The sequence below is a fragment of the Gadus morhua genome, chromosome 15, assembly GCF_902167405.1.
Source record: "Gadus morhua chromosome 15, gadMor3.0, whole genome shotgun sequence".
In the NCBI taxonomy this organism is placed as follows: Eukaryota; Metazoa; Chordata; class Actinopteri; order Gadiformes; family Gadidae; genus Gadus; species Gadus morhua.
The window spans coordinates 16,900,550-16,923,049 of NC_044062.1; the positions used below are offsets into that span (position 1 = coordinate 16,900,550).

General features: G+C 45.0%; 3 protein-coding genes across 3 annotated transcripts in view; 1 reads left to right on the forward strand and 2 right to left on the reverse strand.

Moving 5' to 3' along the window:
• Nucleotides 1–2,071, reverse strand: part of slc24a3 (solute carrier family 24 member 3) — a 65,139-nt gene extending 63,068 nt beyond the window's left edge. Inside the window, exon 1 of the mRNA XM_030379917.1 lies at nt 1,711–2,071. Within this exon, the coding sequence (XP_030235777.1) occupies nt 1,711–1,909 (199 nt within the window). The 5' untranslated portion in view covers nt 1,910–2,071. The remainder of the gene's footprint in view (nt 1–1,710) is intronic.
• Nucleotides 2,072–16,415: 14,344 nt separating this feature from the next.
• Nucleotides 16,416–19,328, reverse strand: soul2 (heme-binding protein soul2). The gene is made up of 4 exons (XM_030378322.1): nt 19,088–19,328; nt 18,825–18,951; nt 18,053–18,230; nt 16,416–16,801 (listed from the first exon to the last, which is right to left on the reverse strand). Exons 1-4 carry the CDS (start codon nt 19,226–19,228, stop codon nt 16,624–16,626), a joined length of 624 nt encoding a protein of 207 aa, XP_030234182.1. The 5' UTR covers nt 19,229–19,328; the 3' UTR covers nt 16,416–16,623.
• A 1,226-nt stretch (nt 19,329–20,554) lies between these two features.
• The window catches only part of ccdc85a (coiled-coil domain containing 85A), a 22,996-nt gene continuing 21,050 nt past the window's right edge, over nt 20,555–22,500 (forward strand). Inside the window, exons 1-2 of the mRNA XM_030379931.1 lie at nt 20,555–21,273; nt 21,820–22,500. The exon at nt 21,820–22,500 is cut by the window's right edge and continues 493 nt beyond it. Of these exons, the coding sequence (XP_030235791.1) occupies nt 21,043–21,273; nt 21,820–22,500 (912 nt within the window). The 5' untranslated portion in view covers nt 20,555–21,042. The remainder of the gene's footprint in view (nt 21,274–21,819) is intronic.

Sequence of the window (22,500 nt, forward strand, 5' to 3'; positions counted from 1 at the left end):
CTGGAGGGCAAGGGCAGATGAGGTAGACGTTGGACACAGGATTTGCACACACGCACACACGCACACACACAAACACACATGCAAACACAAACGCACACGTCATTGTGTGTGGGTGCGTACGTGTATGTCACATGCCTGTGTGGCTGTGTTCTTCAAAAAAAGAGCAGCTTGAGAGCTTTGGTGTTATGGGTTATTCATGGCTAATTGGCCCATTCTATAGGCAGAGGGTGCTGAGAGAAAGATATCAGATACTATATGTTTTTCCAATGTGGCTACATGTCCCAAACTGTCCCAGCTTCTGTCTCATAAACCCATGACATTGACAGGCCAATGAATAAAGGAATGAAGTCACATGGGCAAGATAAGGTCGAACTTCAATCATGATGACCTTTCTCTCTACAAAAAGTACCATTAGATAGATTTCTGATCCTGCATCCACAAAAAGAGCTACCAAACAGAACACATCATTCAAAATCTAATTAGGAGATAATAACTTTAAAGTAATTAACTTTGAGATGTTTGTCCAAAGAGCAATGTTCAATGTATATTATTATAAACCTTAATGCAACTGGTATAGCACTTGGGGTTGCAACTTTTGTAGCCGTCGCAACTCCTGTAGTGGTTGCGACTGGTGTAGTGGTTGCGACTGGTGTAGTGGTTGTAAGTGGTGTGGTGGTAGCCACTGGTGTAGTGGTTGCCACTTGTGTGGTGGTTGGCACTGGTTATTGCACCGTGGGTCAGAGACAAATGGAATTTCAATTCCTCTATTTGTCTGGCACATATTTTGGAATTGACAATAAAGCTGACTTTGACTTTGACTTTGGTGTAGTGGTTGGCACTGGTGTAGTGGTTGGCACTGGTATAGTGGTTGCCACTGGTGTAGCATGAACAACATACTCCAGCACATATGGAATGAGTATGGCTTGGAGAAGTGAAGAACGTTGCAGAGTAGTTTTGGTGTCATCAATAGTGTGAAAGACAATCACAGCGAGGGAACAGTATCACCTTTACATTGTTGCGGGGGACGTGCCTTAGCAGTGTTAGTATTTTCAATGACATCATTGGTTTGCTTCCTTGGTTCTCGGGTTTCCGGCCTTGGGACACAGCTGATCATGTTCATAAATATTGATTAGAGGCCCATTAGCCTAAGTGGACCGGCTCCATGGAGAAATGTCAAATGTGTTTGTTTTTTTCAGGGTTTCAGAAATCCCGATACTTGGAGAAATAAAATCAAACCTAATTCCACTGCTTGATCTTGATCATACCTGCAGAGGCGGATCAAAGGTGATCTATCGATCTGAGGGTGCTAAATATGTGGCTTTCATAATTCTCCTCATAGCGCAAGCTTTTAGTTATGCAAAATAGAATCCATTAAATTGTGATTGACATTGCATTAATATACCAACATAATTTATTTGATGGCCTTGTCTGAAATGAGGACGTTATACATCATATTCGTTCATACCTATATAATAATTTGCCTTTCAAAACCAGCATGACTTGAATAAACCACATTTGGTTTGAAGTCGGCTCATTTCAAACGCTAAGCCATCTCATTAAAACATAATTGTTTACGGGTTTTTCCTTCCTTGTGAGTCCTCTGCAAAAACGTTAGAATGAAACCAAATAAGTCAAAAATAACACTTTAGTTAACGTGCTGAACAAATCACAATCAGGCTGCGATGCACAACACCGTGAATAAACGTCTACCTGTTTTGCGTGCCAGAGACTTGATGCCCATCACCAGGACCAGCAGCGCCCCCATGAAGCACATCTGGAAGGCGAACAACTCCTTTCGCTTTTTCCGTCTGGCTTTCGTCTTGCGCTGGTTGGGCATCACCGGGAGCGCGTGACCTCGCAGTCCGAAAGACATGTCAGGCATGATCCCTCCCGCCACCGAGCCGTCCATTGCCTTCTTCTCTCGTGTTCCCGCGCTTTAGAGCCCGGGTTTCGGTGACACACAAGTACAGAAGTGGTCAAGGGGTGAGCGCGCGGAAGGGGGGCTACGGTACGGAGTGAGGTCTCGTGAACAAGCAAAGTTATGCTACACGACGGAGGGGGGGGGGGGGGGGGGGGGGGGGGGGGGGGGATTTAGTCGGGAGATTCGACCACGCCACGGGGCGATAACACTACAACAACACAAACAAACCGACCCTGTTCCTTGTCGCGTGAAACGCGCGGTCTCTCTCTGCGCTAGATAACATCAAACGGAGTATAGCTATCCTGGAGTGGACGATGGAGGAGAGCGCGGCACTCCATGGATGCGTCACCTCGCCTCGCTGCCTGTCTCTCGCGGAGTCCGATCCACCCTCGAGCCGGAGATGTTGAGGGGAGAGGAGGGAGAGGCGAGACGAAAGAGGAGGGGCGTGAAGGCGCGTGTCTTTCATGGAGCGATTGTGTATGGTTGTGAGTTTGTGGTGTGTGGGGGGGGGGGGGGGGGGGGGGGGGAGAGAGAGAGAGAGAGAGAGAGAGAGAGAGAGAGAGAGAGAGAGAGAGAGAGAGAGAGAGAGAGAGAGAGAGAGAGAGAGAGAGAGAGAGAGAGAGAGAGAGAGAGAGAGAGAGAGAGAGAGAGAGAGAGAGAGAGAGAGAGAGAGAGAGAGAGAGAGAGAGAGAGAGAGAGAGAGAGAGAGAGAGAGAGAGAGAGAGAGAGAGAGAGAGAGAGAGAGAGAGAGAGAGAGAGAGAGAGAATCAGTGTAGAACGGTGTAAAGCTGTTTAACAATGCGGAGATGAGTGGAAAGGCAGATCAGAGGGGATCAACATAAGTGTATTCAACAGAGAATGCACGCAACAGTCAAGCAGGCAAACGTTGTATTGCTTCATAATGAAATTAATACAGCCTATCAATACCAACGTTATATAAGATACAAAGGAGGCAGCAGGGGGAACATAGGAACAAACCATCATTAAAACATCATCCTTAAAAGGAAGATGATGGCCTCATCTCTCCAGTAAGAGTCAAAGGAACCCATGGGAAACCATTGCAAGAGAAAGAGTGAACTATGAGCCCAGCCAGGCCAAAGGTTTGGGGAAGGAGCCCATTACCGAAATCACGACCACAAAAATAATGACACTGATCCTTTAATCACAAACATGGACAAAAACACTCAAGTAAATTAGGGTTGTGGTCGTAGCCTTTGAGATACATAATCTATAATCTATATTCATCATTGTGCATTATCTGTATGTAAATAAAAATACATTTGATTGGGCATGTGGGATTGTAGACAGTGTTCTACATGTGAACTCTGTGTATCAATGATGGTTGGACAGAGGTGTGCGATGATGATGTCATCGCAGGAGGAAGCAAAGCGGGCATCCCATAATGCACTGTGATGGAACAGAGTGTGGCATTAACGAATGAGCTCGCAGATTACACCAACAGCCCCTTGGCCTGTTGCCTAGACAAGCATCGTGTACAAACATGTGCACACACCAACACAACCACACACACTCATGCACATGCATACCCGAAAACAGAGGCTTACATAAATGCACACACACACACACACACACACACACACACACACACACACACACACACACACACACACACACACACACACACACACACGCTTATAACCTTACACTAACAGACACATGAACACACTTGCATATCAGCTTGTTCACACACACACACACACATGCAAGAATACAGAAGCTTACACACACACACACACACACACACACACACACACACACACACACACACACACACACACACACACACACACACACACACACACAAACACACAAACACACACACACACACAGACACAAGCATATAACCTTGCACATACACGCACGCACACACACACACACACACACACACACACACACACACACACACACAAAAGCACACACACGCACAGGCACGCGCTTCCTTCATAGCGGATTGGGTATAATCCCGTTGCTGAGGATAGTGTATGACGGCCTTGATTCCAGACAATGACAGTGACCTATCAAGTCTGTTGGATTAACCACAAGTAGAGATGAACTCCAACCACAGCTTCCTAGTTCACACTAAAATAATAATTATTATGGAGTATTCATTATTTTACCAGACTTAATTTGAATAAAAAAAAATACTATTCTCAACTACTTATATCCGGCATTCATGCAGGTGTGGATGACAGGCAAGATGGAGACCCTGAACAAAACAGGGGGCAGCTGTCCTGATTGGTCAGCCGTGAGCTGGGATTGGTCTTAATTGTCAACCTTAATTGCCTTACACAGAGTAATGCTCAGGCAACTCAAAACAGATATTTTCAGATATTTTCCCCCCTGATAATGGCTGAAGGATGCATATTTAAATCAAATGACCATCTAATCATAGCTCTTACATCTTATCTAAAGAGCTTTTATTACAAAGTCAAGAGTCAATGGTCTTCAAATACCATGTAAGAGGTCAGAATCCTTGCGTAGAATATGTGAAGTAAAGAACAGTGCTGCCTACAGCGAAGATGAGCCTTATAATATTTGAGAAAAGACTAAGAGAAATATATCACGCATCCACAGTGACAATTTCTTACAATCTGAGTCCAACAGGTGTGATGTCTAATACGACGGTGACGTGAGACATGAGAGGAACAAGTGGTTTGGAAGGAGGTTGTCAGCTCTATAATATTTAGAAACGCATTGTTTTGATGAAGGAACACTCACAGTTTGATTGTATGCTTTGATTGTCAGCCTCAGACGTTGGATAAAAGCATAGGCAATTATTTTCTTCAGGTTTTGCATTTTAACCCTCGAAAAGCAATGACAATGCAAGTATAAAAAAAGGCTCCTCCTAATGACTAAATGTAAATGTAATCTAAATGTGTGTTGGAAGTTCAGACGGACTACAGGAATAGCACCAGACTGTTTAAACCATTTCATGTTCAAGGTAATCCCCTGCAACAGATCGGTTCACCTTGGAGGGTGAAATTAGCCCCCAAAAATTCTAGGGCACCTTTCATGTTAATCAAAAGCAATCTCTAATTACATTGGATTGATACATGTGATGCTAAAATCGTATCATCAACACAAACACGCACGCACGCATGCACAAACACAGGCACAAACACACACACACACACACACACACACACACACACACACACACACACACACACACACACACACACACACACACACACACACACACACACACACACACACACACACACACACACACACAAACACACACACATACACTGTTTGTAGTGCGATGATTTCAGACTGACTTTGATGTGTTGTTAATTCATTTATTGTCCTGTAAATCATTCCTGGATTCAATGTTCATCCCTCTCTGCTACCTATTGATGCGGCTCCTCTTACTCTGCTTTTGATCATTGTGGCTCGGGCTGGAACAGGTAAAAGGCTTTTTTTTCTTTCAGCAAACCAGGCTGATTAGGGCACATTTGAAATGCATTACATAGAATACGCAGAGAGGGAGAGAGAGAGAGAGAGAGAGAGAGAGAGAGAGAGAGAGAGAGAGAGAGAGAGAGAGAGAGAGAGAGAGAGAGAGAGAGAGAGAGAGAGAAAAGCAGAACAATGCAAGGGAGACATTGAGAATTAAAATGAACAGAGAGGGAGAGAAAGGGAGAGCTCTATTATTTTACTAGTCAAACTAGAGAATAGAGAAAGTCAAACAGGAATCGTGGGTGCCTCAGAAAATGATTTGTTCAATGAACAAGAAAAATACTTTCACCCTTTTGAAAGACTGAAGAGTGCCATGAAGCAGTTGTAATCCGTTCGGCAGAGCAGCCATCCTGCATCCCCTTGAAGTCATCCTGGCCTCTCCAGCACAGTGTGTGTGTCAGCTTCCACACAGAGGTATTTTTGTCACTGTTAGGTCACCGTTTCACATTATCATCAGTTGTTTAATAAGCACGTGATTCATTGGATTTATCTGTCACAAGTTGTTAATGGATATTCCGGGATAGTTCCCTCATAGCCCAAAGTGAACGCTGTTATAAATAGCATGCTGGTTTTTGCCCAAGACACTGTCTTACAGAGCAAACACAGTTAAAGAACACCCAGGAAAATTCGAAAAATGTATGTTTTCTATAACACTTCCTCTTGGATTACGGTAGCATATTGGCAGGGAGAAATTATCAAAATCAGGTTAGGAGCTCAAACACACTGCAAACTATAAACATGGCTTTAGTGAACATCAATACATATTCAGCCAAAACACTTACTGCTGAGTGACAGACTGTCCCAAGCACACAGTATGTGCTTATACAATCAAGAACAAAAATCATAAGCTTTAAATATGTAGGACTCATAAGAGATTTGAGAGAGGGGGGGGGGGGAGTACAGTATATAGCAGGCAAAGAGACAGAGGACATACTGTTGGGCGAAAGCTAGAGATAATCTCCAGAGATGGTAGATTTGTGGATTTATACCGATTCGCTGAAGCACAAACTTTTTTGTTAACTCTCCAACTGTGTGAATCAAAAGGGATTTCATAGCAAAAAAATAAGTATATATTTGTATAACAAAAAATACACTTTATGAACAGCCTGAGGGATTATAATAGACCATAATCCAAATGTTTTAATAATGCTTGCATGGCAACAAAAATAGGGTATAATGGCTCAAGGTTAAAGTTTAATTATTCATCATTATCCAAATTCCTTATTGGGTGATGGCTTTGTGTCCTTGGTGTGGTTAAAAATGACAAAGAATAATATGATGACATAAACCTACAATTCTCGAAAATTCAGAAAAGGGACTGTTTGAAGCTGCATTTCTGTTTTATGTTGCTTTTTAGCCTCTGAATGTTTTATTTTTGTTAGTCTGGGGCTAGTGTAGCATCAGATTTAGCCGAGCGCTTGGCTCACGGTCCAGTGAATGATTTTATGTGTCCTTGCATGCTGTCCTCAGGAGCCCTAATGGTGATGGTGGTGGTGGCGGTTGCGGAGAAGGGGGCATTGGGGCATTGACTCAGGGAAGAACAATATTGCCAGTGCCTGTCCCTTTGGAGAATTATCCTAATGCTTTTCTGAAGACAAAGGACCTGTGAACCCCAATTAACAGATGAACAGATGGAGGTAAATGATGTAAAAAATTACACCAACACCAAGTAAAAACACTTTGATTTCAAGCAATACATGCTGAGATTAACTACCCTGTTTTAGGATTTATTGAGAGATGTAAAGCATGCACACACACACACACACACACACACACACACACACACACACACACACACACACACACACACACACACACACACACACACACACACACACACACACACACACACACACACACACACACACACACACACACGCACACACGCACACGTACTATTAAATGCAAAGTGCCTGGCCGCTAAATGTTTTACCTGCATGACTCAAGCCCTCAGAGCTCTATGTGGAGGAATCACTCCCCCCTGCAAAGAGAGTACATGAAGACAGCCACAGCCATTCACTTCTCATCTTTCCCTTTCTTCCTGTGGATTTCCTTATCTATATTTAGTTTTTCTTTGTTTTGTTATGTGATGGAACAGGTAGTGAGGTTGTGAGATTCAAATCCTTTTCAGAAGTTTGTACTTTTGTGTAGTTTGTCATTATCGAGGAATTAATGCAGCTGCAATTGCCTTGCAGTTGTTTGAATCAGCCGCATGCTGTTTTAGTTTAAATGTCCATCATCTGTGAATGATTTTATAAATCCGAACAGGTCACCCAAATAATCACGTTATAAACCTGTTGTTGTGCGTATTAATAGAGAGTGAGTGGCTTTGAGTACCATGCAAAACTGAACATTTTAACCATAGTCATGACATTCTATCCTGTTTTCCGTGCCTGCTCCAGAACGGGACAGAAGCTAGTTTTGTCTTTGCTCTTTTCTCAGATCAATAAACTCTGTGACTGAACCTCATACTCTCCTGCACCGTACGCAAAGCTAGGATTCTCCCTCTAGGGATTCTCCCAAAACCCTAGTGTCTCTACTCCACAGGCTATTCCAGTAGCTTTGTGTTGTCTGCCGTCGCTATATTAGGAGAGATGGATCCGCTTTCAAGGAGCTTCCAAGGGCAGAGCACGCGGGTGCAGAGGAATGAGAAGGTGCCAGGGTGCCAGGGAAAGAGAGGAAGGGTGAAGAGAGGGGAGGTAAAGATAAGAAAGTGGGGGAGAAGAGTTAGCAAGGAGTGTAGAGGATGCCAGGATAGGACAGGAGGAAGAAGAGAAAGAAGATTTATTGGAAGAAGCAAAGTGGTGGAAAAGAGGAGGAAAGTAGTGGAGAGAAGGCCAGGAAAAGATAGGGGATAAAGAGAGGGTAAGGTGTGGTGAGGAAAGCGGGATCGAAAGGGAGATAATGAACAAAGAGGAGAGGATGACACCAGGAGAACAGTTGGGGCCGATCTCCTCGTGGAGGACAAAGGGGCAGATGGACAGAGGAAAGAGGACAGAGGACAGAGGAGAAGTGAGCAGGAGAACATAGCAAGGAAGAAAGTAGGAACGAGAGGAGAGTTGGCAAAAAGAGAGAGAGGGATGTGTATAAGAAAACCAGAAAGAAGTTTGAGCAGAAGGTATGGAGCAGAGAGAGAGAGAGAGAGAGAGAGAGAGAGAGAGAGAGAGAGAGAGAGAGAGAGAGAGAGAGAGAGAGAGAGCGAGAGAGAGAGAGAGAGAGAGAGAGAGAGAGAGAGAGAGAGAGAGAGAGAGAGAGGAGTCACCGTGTATGATTGAGTGTGGGAGGGTGCATGGGTTGGTCTGTGAAGATGGAGTGCAAGAGAAGAGGAGGGTGAGAGGTGAGGTCCATGGGGCTGACAGGAGAGATGAGATAAGGGGTGTGCAGAAGAGTGATTGGGGTGAGTCGCTCGGTAACACTGATGAGAGGAGAGGGCGTTGCTCACAGCAGTGTGTTAGTCATTGGCCACACCATAAACTAATCATACAGATGGACTTTGACCATAAACACAACGCACACGGAAGCCCTATACTTATTCTATCTGCACTAGCAATAAAATCCCTGTTAATGGAGTCATTAATATTCATTTGTGGAATCTGACAATTCCTTGTAACTATAACGTCATCATTGCACACACACAATGAAATAATACATTGAAGATAGGCAGGTAATGTTATCACTGACATTATCAGAGTACTAATATAACGGTTCAACTTCAATGAGCAGAGAAACAACCCCTTACAGAACAGCTTGTTTTTTGGGATAATTATAATTTTTCTACTTAGCAGTAGACAGCTACGCAAGAGCGTTCATCTGGACTCGACACCTGGACAAATGGGATGGAAAGAAATGTGTAATTAAAATAATTGTGTGTGTGTGTGTGTGTGTGTGTGTGTGTGTGTGTGTGTGTGTGTGTGTGTGTGTGTGTGTGTGTCTGTGTGTGAGAAAGAGTGTGAGTGTGGTGTGGTGCGCCTGTGTGTGTGTGTGTGAGTGCGAGCGTGCGTGTGTATGTGTAAGTGTGCGTGTGTGTGTGTGTGTGTGTGTGTGTGTGTGTGTGTGTGTGTGTGTGTGTGTGTGTGTGTGTCTGTGGCTGATGTTGTGGGAGTACAGGATGGGGGCAGGGGTGTGAGGGAGAGGGGCGCTGATGAGAGAGAGATGAGGACATTTATTTGAATAATTGAGTTTATTTAATGTCAGGCCAATCTGTTTGGATGACCCTCATCCTCTCCTCTGTCCTTCTGTGACACCTCCACTCTGCATGTCTCTCCCCTCTCTTCTTTTTCTTCCTCCCTCCCTCCCTCCCTCCCTCCCTCCCTCCCTCCCGCCCTCCATCCCTCCATATCGATCTGTTTGTCTGTCAGTCTGCACATTTATATATACCTGCAATTAATCACAGAGGCGTACCCGGAGCTAAATATAGAGGAGGCCAGTTGACACATTCAGAAGGATCTGCATGCCTATAAATAGACCCGTGATCCATACCTCAGCCAGGACGCTTCAGGTTCTTGTTATCCTTTGTTTAGGAGACTTAGGGGGAGTTCATGGAGCAGCAGTTTCTCGTATAGAACCAGAGTCATATTGTGGTTTTAAAGAAATAAACAGGGGAAAGGTTTGTAACTGCTAGACATGGGAAATGGTGACCGGATGTTGTACCCAGCACCAAAAGCCGGGGTATACTGTTATCATCAAATAAAAGACTTTAGGTGACAGAAGTCCTCAAAATCAACAACTGAATGTGGGATATCTCTTTATCTTATTCAAAATGAACCACTGAAAATAATATTTGGAATGTACGTATATTTCAGTAGTTATTACTGTTCATAACATCACAACTGATATAACCTTATTCTGTAATTGGTGTGAATGTGAATGAATCATTAACCAGAGGGAATGTGTGAGTAAGTAACTAATAGTTTTCAGGGTGACATTTTCCCAGGTGAGAGAGAGAGAGACAAAGACAAAGAGAGAGAGAGAGAGAGAGAGAGAGAGAGAGAGAGAGAGAGAGAGAGAGAGAGAGAGAGAGAGAGAGAGAGAGAGAGAGAGAGAGAGAGAGAGAGAGAGAGAGAGAGGGAGAGAGAGAGAGGGGAGAGAGAGAGAGTGAGAGAGAGAGGGAGAGAGAGAGAGAGAGAGAGAGAGAGAGAGAGAGAGAGAGAGAGAGAGAGAGAGAGAGTGAGAGAGAGACCCAATGAGAGAGGGATCGAGATAGAGGGAAAGAGAGGGAGTGAATATGATCAAGAGAGGAGGAGGACATTGTCACGGTGACTTTACCATCTGCCCGCCAGCCACACACACACACACACCCTCCCTAACTGAGTTGCCTAATCCTCGCTTCGAGCCACGCTCCAAGTGTAGACAAACTAATGCTTTTTTAATCCGCAAACCTCCCCGTCAACACTTAACAACATCACATGATTCCTGGTCTTGTGTTAAACACACGGCAAAGACGCCAAAGCCCACTGCTGCGTGATGACGGCCACAAACTGCATAAACACTAAATGTACTGTCACACGGATGGACCAAGTAAGTGTCAGTTCTTTTTCCCGATGTCTCTCTAGATATGTTCAGAGAAAGAAAAAAGACACAATGACGCAGGTTCAGTCTGAACAATTGAAATGTCTGACACACTCGTCTGACTGCATAACACAGAAATCTGTGTAGATATTGACAATACTTCCCCATGACATTCACAATAAACTAGTCAGAGATCTGGGCCCAGGAAATGCCTGGGGGTGGGGTTATTAATATTCACAGCGCTGACAGAGGTGACCTATGATAATATACGTTAGTGTATGAGACAAAACGTCTCTCTGTCTCTCTCTCTTGCTCTGCATGTCTGTTTAGGTCATCTCAATGACTGTATTAGGGCGCATTTAAAAATCCTGTCATGCACGTGTATAGACACACACAGTAAAAGAGAGGAGAGAGAGAGCGAGAGAGAGAGAGTGAGAGAGAGAGAGAGAGAGAGAGAGAGAGAGAGAGAGAGAGAGAGAGAGAGAGAGAGAGAGAGAGAGAGAGAGAGAGAGAGAGAGAGAGAGAGAGAGAGAGAGAGAGAGAGAGAGAGATAGAGAGAGTAAACTTGGTTAGGAGACGTCCTTCCCCAGGGCTGACATTGATTGCTCCTTTCAGACTCGTTTGTCCTCAGGAGACACACACACACACACACACACACACACACACACACACACACACACACACACACACACACACACACACACACACACACACACACACACACACACACACACACACACACACACACACACACACACACACACAGGTGCACGAACAAACAAACACACACACTGTGTGCTCTATAGTAGAACACCGGTTGACGCCATTAGTCCCCATGCATGTTATTTGCATTTGATGAGCATTAGTGCATAACACCGAGGACTCATGTGTCTATCGTCTTTTACTCTGTAACACACTTGTGGTTCACAAAAACACCAAAAGATCAATCAAATCCAGAAGGACCATATCTCCACTGTATATCACCTCCATATATCTATGTACACACACACATATATATGTATATATTTATATATCAATCTTGCCCACAACCTAGTTGGCAGTGTTAGCATGACGGAATGAGGAACAGTTAGCATGAAATAAAGCTAACCTTCCAAATCCATAAAGCTTCATTGAGAATTTCCCCTTCTGTTAGATGGATTCATAGCTTTTGATAGAGAAGTTGGTCTCTATAATAGTTAGATAAAGTTTAACAAGAAGGCCCAACTTTATAGAAAAAATATGGAGTTTCAGTTGTGTAAGTCAACTGAGGTAAAAGCTTTGGCGTGACTGTTGAAAATGGGTGAGTCGGAGAAGACGAAAGAAGAGTAATAAAGAAAGAGAGTCAGAGCAAGAGAGCGAGAAGGGAGAGAGAGGGAGAGACAGTGACAGTCACAAGTAGGACTTGACAGTCACAGAGAGTGCCTGAAGGGAGGAGAGATATGGGAGAGGTGACAGATAAGAGTTCAGTGAAAATACACCCAATTCAACAAAAGTCTCAGTTCAACAACCAAACAACAATCAGCCCACAGCAAAACAACCAGAGGAAAACACATTCAGGGGCAACAGCAAGCAATGCAATTAAACGCACACAACATGATACTTTCCCCCCCAAGTATGCCTACATTCATTACATTGTTAAAGCATTAGTAGCACAACGTTATGACAGTGACTAGTAAATCCTTGAATCAAGATAAAAGCACATCCAAATGCACGTTGATTCATTGTGTCTCAAAAACTGCTCTGTATTATACCCAAGCACGTCTTTGCAATCTCAGCAGCCACAGTTCCCCTGACTGCGTGAAGTAAACAAAACCCATCCCATGCAGGGAACAACACAAGTAGTGCCAGCCGGGAGGCGTCTGTCACAATGATTGCAATTACGTATGAATGTAGGCTGAGTAATGGTTTGCATGATTAGCTTAGATGTAGAGGATGAAAGCGAAAGAAAAAACGCTGGTTAAAACACGCCTCATGCCGAGAGGGTTGGTGATTTAGAACGGCTTGATAAACACTCGAAGGGCCACGTGAATGGGCCAGCTCACAGGGGAATGGTAATGTATGGGCTGCATGCGGCTGAAATATATTCCTCTTGTAGTGGGTGAAGCTACATGCATTGAGTCAAACCCTTGGGAAGAAAATTCCCCAAGGTATGGAGGAACGCCGAGAGTGAAAGCTCTCATCCTGTTGTGGGGGTCATCATTAAATGGTTAATTTCTCAGGAATATGAGAAACAAACCAGTGGACCTACCAAAAGCTCTGCGTTGTGTTTTCTGGACATTTTTTTGTTTTGCAGCTCATGATCCATAAAGGATCTCAGGGTTTGGGATTAACATTATTCCCTCTGGTCCCTGAATTCCTGTTCCCAATTCCTGTGACCTATTCCTTACCAATATGCACCATAGACACTTTGCTAAAGTGAAGTATGAATAAAGTTATGTTTGAAAGGAGAATTATACACATAATAAGTGTTTACTATACAGAATGATCTGTGGAGCTCACCAAAACTCTCGCACTCCACACACACACACACGCACACACACACACACACACACACACTCACACACACACACACACAAACACGCACACACACACACACACACACACACGCACGCACGCACACACACACACACACACACACACACACACACACACACACACACACACACACACACACACACACACACACACACACACACACACACACACACACACACACACACACACACACACACACACACACACACACACACACACACACACTTGCCAGGAAACAATCCTGTGGATGTTGATGTTCAGTGGAAACCATCTATGAGTTTCCAAAATGCTCCATAAACCTGTTCAGAATGTGTGCCTGCCTTACGTCCCTTGGCAATAAACTGGAAAGGGTTGGATGACCGGACAGATGAATTAAACTGCCCATGTTAAAACAGAAGCCGAACATGCTTCACACAAAGGCCACTTCTCTCAATAATATAAAATGGGGATTATCCAAATAACATTTTTCAAATTATGCAGATGGCTAGGTGTAGAGGGTCTAAGCCAAGGGCTCTCCAAATCCCCTGCTACACAAAACCACTATGGTTACTCAATAACATTAAAAAGAGAAGGTAATCGTGATAACTGCTATTCAGTTAGGAATATACACAATTAGCCACGTTTAAAGGGCCAGAGCCAAGGGCTGTGTGAATCACCCAGCACATTGAACCTCTCCACTGATCTCTCCATCAAGGACAATGGAGCATGGAGGGTTTTTGACCCCCTCCCATGCGGCAGAATGTTTCGCCAGTAAACTGTTATTCATTTATAGTCTTTATTTATAGTCCATTTATGGTCTGTTGTAATGTTGGCAATAGGATATTTTGCCATGTAGGCAGTAAGGAATGTAAATGTTACCGATCCATATGGCTCCAAATGCGTGTTTTGGAATTTTGAAAAGTGTATTTAAGGTTGAAGACAGTGTGGTCTTATTTTTCATATTTTTCCCTGGAATCAATGAAAAAGTAGGCCACCTTTTGATAGATCACAGAGAGATCAATGGAAAACAATTATTTTTTGAAGTACTGTATGAATAGATAACTAAATCGATTCAACCAAATGCATTTAAAGGGACGGGTTTAAATCGTCTCCGAGCCAATGACCACAGTTTCACCACTTATGAGCGGAGGTGACGCCACACTTTTTTTCCACATATACTTTCCAAACAGGCATCTGGGAATCGAAGGCCAAATTACAAAGAGAAAGCGACAAAAAACTTGCGGATGGATACGTAGGCGAAGGCCTACGTATCAATCCGCCTTCCATCAAGTTTTTTGCTTTACTGAGTAGTGTGACTCATGTCCTCACTCTTTTCTGTCGTCTCTCCAGCACAGGGTTGCGATAAAAGTATGATTACGTAGAGGCAGAGAGGAGTGTGTGTGTGTGTGCGTGTGTGTGCGTGTGTGGGGGGGGTTGTTTCCGACAATAGAGCGGTTACTGTGGAGATGAAGTATGTCCTCTGCGTGGAGCTCCTGTACTGAGGTGGGCAACAGTGATGTGCTTGGTACTCCAGCCTCACGGACACCCGAGTGTCTTCTCTCACTGTTGGATGGATGGAACAGGTTCACGTGTTCAAGAGTGCAAACACATGCTGGCATCAATGCTGAGCTACTCCTACATACATTGGTCTACTTACATAATGAGGAGTACATTAATGCATACATACATACCGAGTAAGGTCTCCATAACATGGAGAGTAGGTAAAAAAATACATAGCGTAGGTCTACTGACATATTGATCCATTCAACTTAAATTACATTTTGCAGTGGCTTGCTGGTAGTTCAACTGAATTCATATTTGGATTGTGATTATAGTAGTGATATTTTGTGGAGTTAACTACTGAAACCAATAACACCACCACCAAAAACTGAAGCCTGTTTGAGTGGTTAAAATTGTACTGGTCAGATGTGTACAGGTCCCCCCCCCCCCCACACACCCCTCTTACAAAGTATTGCATGCTGTACATCCTGGCATCTAGCATTTAATGTCGGCACTTATTGTATGTTGTACATCCTGGCACTTAATGTACGCACTTATTGTATGTTGTACGTCCTGTCATTTAAAAGTAGTACTACATTGTGTAAAATCTTATGGGGTCATCCCTATGTTCCCCAGGTACTATGTTCCCCGGGTGCAAAGGGTTAGGGTCAGGTTTAGGGTTATGGTTAGGGTTAGGGTTAGGGTTAGAGTGAGGGTTAACCCTAAACCTTACCCTAAACATAACCAATCGGAGGAGAGACATTCTAACCAATCACAGGCGAATCAGAGGCGAAAAAGGCGGTACTTGCCCCTACCATCCTACGAAAAAATGATTTGCTCACAGGGTCCTATGTTCCCCGGTCACATACAAAGCGGGGACCATAGGACCCGGGGAACATAGATATACTCCCCATCTTATCCTAGCTAGTTTTGTTGTATACCTGGAAGGGATTAACCTAATAATTGTTAGTGCTTGGCACTTGTTTCTACAAACATCCCTACTGTTGCCGACAGCAATATATTGTTTTTCTTCTTTTGACAAATGTACTTATTGTAAGCTGCTTTGGATAAAAGCATCTGCTAAATGCCCTATATGTTAATCTGAATGTTACAAAACTGACGAGTAAGACAACAAGTCAATCTAGAGGTCAGAAAAGTTGCAAGTTTAATAATCTTTCCTTCATTTTTCACTGTAGTCAGGCAATACAAAATGCAAATTTGTGATGACTAAAATATTCCTTTAAACATGGTCCTTGTAAAAAGCCCGGATGGGATTGTTTTGTTTAGGACTGGTTTAAGTCTCAGCAGGGGAAGCATTGAGAGCGCACCAGTAATACAAATGTGACTATAAAGAGCCGCTAGTGACATCTAGCGTCAAGCTCCCGGCATCACACTGTTAACATAGCATGACGCGACACAGGGAACACCTTGCTTCACTGGTTACATTAAACACGGAGAATTACCCATGGGTTGATACAAAAAATGGCATCCGTTTACATTAGGTGTATGTTTTTTATTGGCAGCCACATTACATATCCCTTGAATAATGTAATAAATCTCAAATTAAGAACGCACTCATTCACTCACTTTTAATTAAAAAACACTTTCAAAGTAACACAGTTACTGGTGATGTCATACGTATTGCATTCAGATACACATCAGATATATAAAGATATACAAGATTAGGATCACTGTTCATGCTAAGCTGCGTTGATCCAGATCTCATTGTGGTGCACACGCAGTATGTCCCATGGGCTGTCGTAGAATGCCCCTGTGTATCTGTGGGCCTCGAAGGTCTTCCCAGCCAGGGTCAACATCTCTCCCAGCTCCACCGCGGTGGCCAGGGCCTTGCTTTGGCTCGCTGTACCACTGAAGATCCTTCAGAGGAACGAAAGAAAAGGACGTTTTATCTAAGCATGTCAACAAAACCTGATCCAAGCCCATGGCCCCTAACTATGAGAGACCCCCACACACCACAAGTCTGGAGAGACACTATTTCCATGAGGTACCCTCTTTGGTATTTAGTTTGTGAAGATGTGTCACAGGAATGACTGATACTTTGTATAATCTACTTTATCAGCAGCTCATTAGCCTTTGTAACAGTTATTTTTGTACTTATGACGGCTTCCTTGAAAGCGGTTTGCCTTTGCATCCAAGAAACCGGAAGTGCCACACCCATATTTTGTTCTTTAGAATCATTTGCCTCCTAATTTATACTGGATTGCTAATGATATTCAATCGTCATGGCCCATCGATCGGTCTATACAATGTACTCTCGTTCTCCATTTGTTTACTTGATATCAGTCCGAAACCTAGCCCCACCTGGTACTCCAGCCATTGGGATGCTTATCATAGGATGGAGTCCACCTGACTCCATAGGACATGGTTCTAAGCTGGCTGACGCGGTTCTCTTTGCTGAGAAACGATGAGTTGCAAAGTACATTGGATATTCGGATTTGCCATGAGAGTGAGGGAGAAATAGTTAGTGTGTCTCTGTGTGTGTGTGTGTGTGTGTGTGCGCGCGTGTGTGTGTGTGTGTGTGTGTGTGTGTGCCTGTGTCTGTGTGTATGAGAGAGAGAGTTGTGTGTATATTTGAATGAGTGAGTGATTGAGTAAGTGAGTGTGTGTGTGTGTGTGTGTGTGTGTGTGTGTGTGTGTGTGTGTGTGTGTGTGTGTGTGTGTGTGTGTGTGCGCAATGGCGGCCGGAGCAAACGCTGCCTCACTACCCTAAACTCACGCACCCGTCTGGCGATAACGCAGGGAAGTAAAAGCTGGATAAGACTTGCAAAGTACTGCTCCATCTCTGCCACAAAAGGCAGTTTAGCAAGAAGATGCAATGTCTATCCATGATGAAAATAGTTGTTTAGCATAAGGCATTCTCTGTTTGATCAAACCTGCTAAGTCCAGCAATGCTTCCATTAATGTTTGGATCATTTGTACCTCCCCACTTGTTACGATCCAAATAAAAGTATTAAACTGTGTGTGTGTGTGTGTGTGTGTGTGTGTGTGTGTGTGTGTGTGTGTGTGTGTGTGTGTGTGTGTGTGTGTGTGTGTGTGTGTGTGTGTGTGTGTGTGGGGGGGTGTGGGGGTGTGGGTGTAGATGTAGATGTAGATGTAGCTAGGATATACCTAACGTAGACTTTTCCAGCGGGTCTCACTTCCATTGAGATGGATGTGTCGAGGGGCAAAGGCAGCTGCGTGCCCGGGACAAAAAACCACGAGACGGACACCTCCGGCTCGCTGCCGTGATCTTCTCCCTGACGGACGGTGATGATAGCAGGCCAGGTCTTACAGGGCACCGTTCGACCTGGAAAATAAAAACATGAAATAAAACTTTTGAAACTTCAAAATAAAAGCGCACGCAAGGTGTTCTTGCGAGACCTGAGTGAAATAACTCCGTGCTTGTCTAGAGGAATGTTTATTTGCCTTGGGTTTTGTGGTTTAGGTTATCTGTAGTTATTATCTGTTTTTTTCGTTTCACACATTTCCTCTTCCAATATATGCCTACTATGTGATGTCATAGTTGAATCGCACAATGATGATACAATTATTGAATCTTATCTTCTTTGTGTCATGGAGCCGCGTTCTTTTAGAATATTTCAATATAAAAAGATCGCATAAATGAGTTTCGGGGCGTGTATAGCTATGAGTTTCGGGAAGGGGGTGGGGGTGGGGGTGGGGGTGGGGGGTGTTTCTTGAAATTATCTTCTATCAAAATCTCGTATCAAGTGGTCTAAACTGAAATTAAGAAAATAACAATATCTTATTTAAGTGGTGATCACAAGGTAATGGGAGAACAAGACTGTTGTCTGCAATAAGGTAGCCTACATACTTTAAACAACTAGGCCTTTATGCTAGAGCACACACAGTAATAATATTTAAATTTAGATACAATAAATACCTTGGACGTTATTCCCTTTTCGAAACTTATCCAGTTTCCAGAAGCCCTCGGACAGATCAGCGTTACTGGTGCTCCTGACCTTGGCCGTCATCCACAGCGTCTCCACATACAGGCGCTCCTCAAAGTCCTGACAACAAAACATCAACAGGAGGAACGTCATTTAAAACAAAGCAATGCACTTTGAAAGCAAACAAACCCAAAGACGCAAAATATAAATAAAGGGACAATACAATGCAAATCCACGATCCTTCATAAAAACTTACAGCATTCTGGTTGAGCAGTGTATATTCGGGGCATTCGTAGGACGTGCGGCAGAAGTCCGGAACGACCCAGCTCCCTATTCCGGACAGCATGGCAAGTATGAGGAGCGCAGACCGAAGCCCCGGAGTCAGTCCATTTTCCATACCTAAAGAGAGGAGGTGTAGGCACCCTTGGGTGTAATTAAGTTCACAACAGACAACGCAAGCTACCAAGGGCAATGCTGTCTTGTCACTCCTCCGAGGAATGTCACCTACCTGGTTCATCAGATCAAGCATGACCCCCCCCCCTGCAACAAGAGCAATGCAATATATCCATGCCTTATCTTATCAACGTCTTATCTTAAAGACAAGAGGTATTGTACTGGTTGGACATAAGCGTTGGATATGCCCAAGATGTTCCTCTGCTGAACAAGTGGGTCATCGGTTTTTGTCAACAAATGTGTTATTTATTCAACGCTTGTAAAATCACTTGTGTGCTTAAAAGGTGGTGTGTGCTGAGGTTTAAGTTATTTCTGAGCAGTAACAGAGTGATAGGCCTTAGGTAAAAAGTCATCAAAACGATATTTAAAAAGTTTTTTTTTTATGATGGAGGCATCTGCTTTGTCTTTTGTTTTGAAATCACACCGAATTGTCGAGAATGAATGCAGACAAAAACACGCAGAGCGAGTGGTTAGGTTAAAGATAGGCCTAGCAGGCCAGCCTAACTGGTTTTACTGAACGAGGAAAAACTCTGCTTCAGACATTCATATCATTCACTCCGAGTCTCTTTAATGCGGACAACTGACGACGTAGGCCTATTCTCTGTAATGTGTTCATCAATAAGGGCAAGGCTCAATAGTACACGCAGGTGCCCCTAGCTGGGCATTGACGCTACTGTAGCCAATCTTTCATTTGATGTGTCAGTTTAGCGCTAAAAACAGGCGCATTGATAAGGTTTGGTGCTAGTGTGTATTGAATAATAAATCAATGCAGGTATACTGGGTGATTTGCCACTCAGTGACTTATCACAGCGATAATATGTATATTCAACAAAATTGTAGGATGAAGGGATTTGCCCCGGTCTCTACTTTAATAAATGAATAAATAAAATAATAGGTTATTAAATTAATCTGTTGTTGAAATTGTTGTTAGTGCATACATTTGTGTTGAATGCTTGAGGGTGTGTGCGCGCGTGTGTTTGTGTGTGTGCGCGCACGCAGAGAGTTACAAAGAGACACTTATTTCTTAACCTAAATAGAGTTGGACCACCACTTTGAGAATATATAGCCATACACAGAAACATCAGTTTATATGGCCTGAGGGAACACCATGGGGGTAATAAATAAACAGGGTTAGTACAGTTGCACGATCCCAAACCCAACAGCAGGGGGCGCCAGGTAGCAGCGAGATAAATGCGTTCAGACAGAGCGGGTTTAAAGCCATAAAATAAAGAGAGATAAACGCGTTCGGCACTATTCAGATGTTCCCTCAGCTTGCCGCACTTCGGGCTTTCTTTAACGCGCCGTGCACGGTCTGTGCCTGTACTCATTATAGGCCTATCGTGCCCGCGCCTCAACCGGTTTGTGTGGTCGGACATCCGTAATGCACGGGAGGAACGCCTGTGCGTCGCGCACGGCTGGAGGAGGCATGCACCTGCACAGAAAACGCCCACGAGCCGGCAAGGGGGTCTTCCGAAGCCCCAGCATGCATGCGGACTGACTAGGCTGCTGCACAGGGCTGGGGACACAGAAGGCACGTTGAACAGGACATCGGAGCTGCAGCATGGGCGTGGGGACGAGTGATCGCAAAGAAGATGCGGGGATAGGATGCATCAAGATTGCTTTTGGTTGAAGAATAGATTGGATGCACACTTTTTTCCCGTGTTTTTGGCCTGTTCTTTTCTGACTCGTTGAATACTTTTCTGGTGGTTGTGGTGGTGTGTGTGCGTGAACCGGCACTTGTGTAAAAAGAAAAAAAGGATGGATAAAGCCATGCCTACGAAAGCTTCCGCAGTCAAGAGCTCGCAGGTCGCCGATGACCTCTCAAAAATAAGCGACGAGGTTTTGTTAAAGTGGGGCAAAGACGAATTGGTTCGCCGGTTGCGGAGGTCAGAGGCGGAGAAGATGAGCGTTATCTTGGACCACAGTAATCTGATGCGGGAGGTGAACCGGCGGCTCCAGCAGCACCTCACCGAGATACGGAGTCTGAAGGTGAGTTGGGTGGAGGGGAATCAGAGGGTTCCCCTATCGCCCCCCAGGTTTGAATTCATTGTACATAAAGATAAGCCAAGGGATAGAGGATATCTGGTCAGAACGAGCAGGTCCAATGTGGGCCATAATGCATTGCAAACACAGTTCGCACTGAGGAAACATGTTGGATCAGATATGAGCAACCAAGGTTAAAACGGTTACCCGCTACATTCACTCAACCTGTTGCGTACAGAATGCTAAATGTGCACCTTCATACAGCCCTCAATCCATCATGTTAACGCTATAGCCTGAATGAACAAGCCATTTTTCCATTTGCTAAATGTTGACAGATAATATGATAGGAACGTGTAGAGGAAGCATTTAGTAGTTAGCTCTAAGCCAAGCATAAAGCATTTCCAGCCTCTCTGACTCCCAATGATAAATTACAGTTTAGTGTGGTCGTGTAATCCATCTCTGCAAGGTGGATCTGCCTGTGTGTGCTTATGTGTGTGTGTGTGTGTGTGTTTTTTTGTGTGTGTGCGTGCGTTTGTGCGTGTCAAACCCCAGGACGTGAACCAGAAGCTGCAGGAGGACAACCAGGAGCTGCGGGACCTGTGCTGCTTCCTGGACGACGACCGGCAGAAGGGGAAGCGGGTTTCCCGGGAGTGGCAGCGCCTCGGCCGCTACAGCGCGGGCCTGATGCGCAAGGAGGTCACCGTGTACCTGCAGAAGCTCAAGGAGCTGGAGCAGCGGCAGAGCGAGGTGCTGCGCGAGAATCTGGAGCTCAAGGAGGTGTGCCTCATGCTGGAGGAGGAGCGGGCCGAGGCGGCGGCGACGGCGGCGGCTGCCGTGGCGGGGCGGGGCGCCGCCGGTGGGGGCGGAGCCGGTGGCGGCCGGGCGGGCGGAGGGCCGGGGACGGCAGGGGGCGACGCCGGCTGCAGGGGCTCCATCGACAGCCAGGGCAGCCTGCTGGGAGGCGGGCCCGCGCCGGGCCTGCTCCGGGACGTGGGCGACGGGAGCAGCACCTCCAGCGGCGGGAGCACGGAGAGCCCCGACAACCCCCAGAACAAGCACCCCCCCGCTGGCGGGCAGCCCGCCCCCCAGCTGGGGCACGGGTCGGGGTCCTCCTCGGGTCCGCCCGGGTTTAAGCTGAAGGACGGGTGCGTCCACGACGTGTGGGGCCGGAGACACAGCTCCACCCCGGAGTACTACACCTTCCCCCAGTCGTACCGCCCCCGCGGGGGCTCC

What these genes read in the sequence shown, in the direction of transcription:
- soul2 (XM_030378322.1), bottom strand. Translation starts at nt 19,228, where the DNA reads ATGGAAAATGGACTGACTCCGGGGCTTCGGTCTGCGCTCCTCATACTT. An exon ending in AAAAGGGAATAACGTCCAAG is followed by an intron (nt 18,231 to 18,824) that starts GTATTTATTGTA and finishes TTTATTTTCCAG; the next exon opens with GTCGAACGGTGCCCTGTAAG. An exon ending in GCTGGAAAAGTCTACGTTAG is followed by an intron (nt 16,802 to 18,052) that starts GTATATCCTAGC and finishes GTTCCTCTGAAG; the next exon opens with GATCTTCAGTGGTACAGCGA.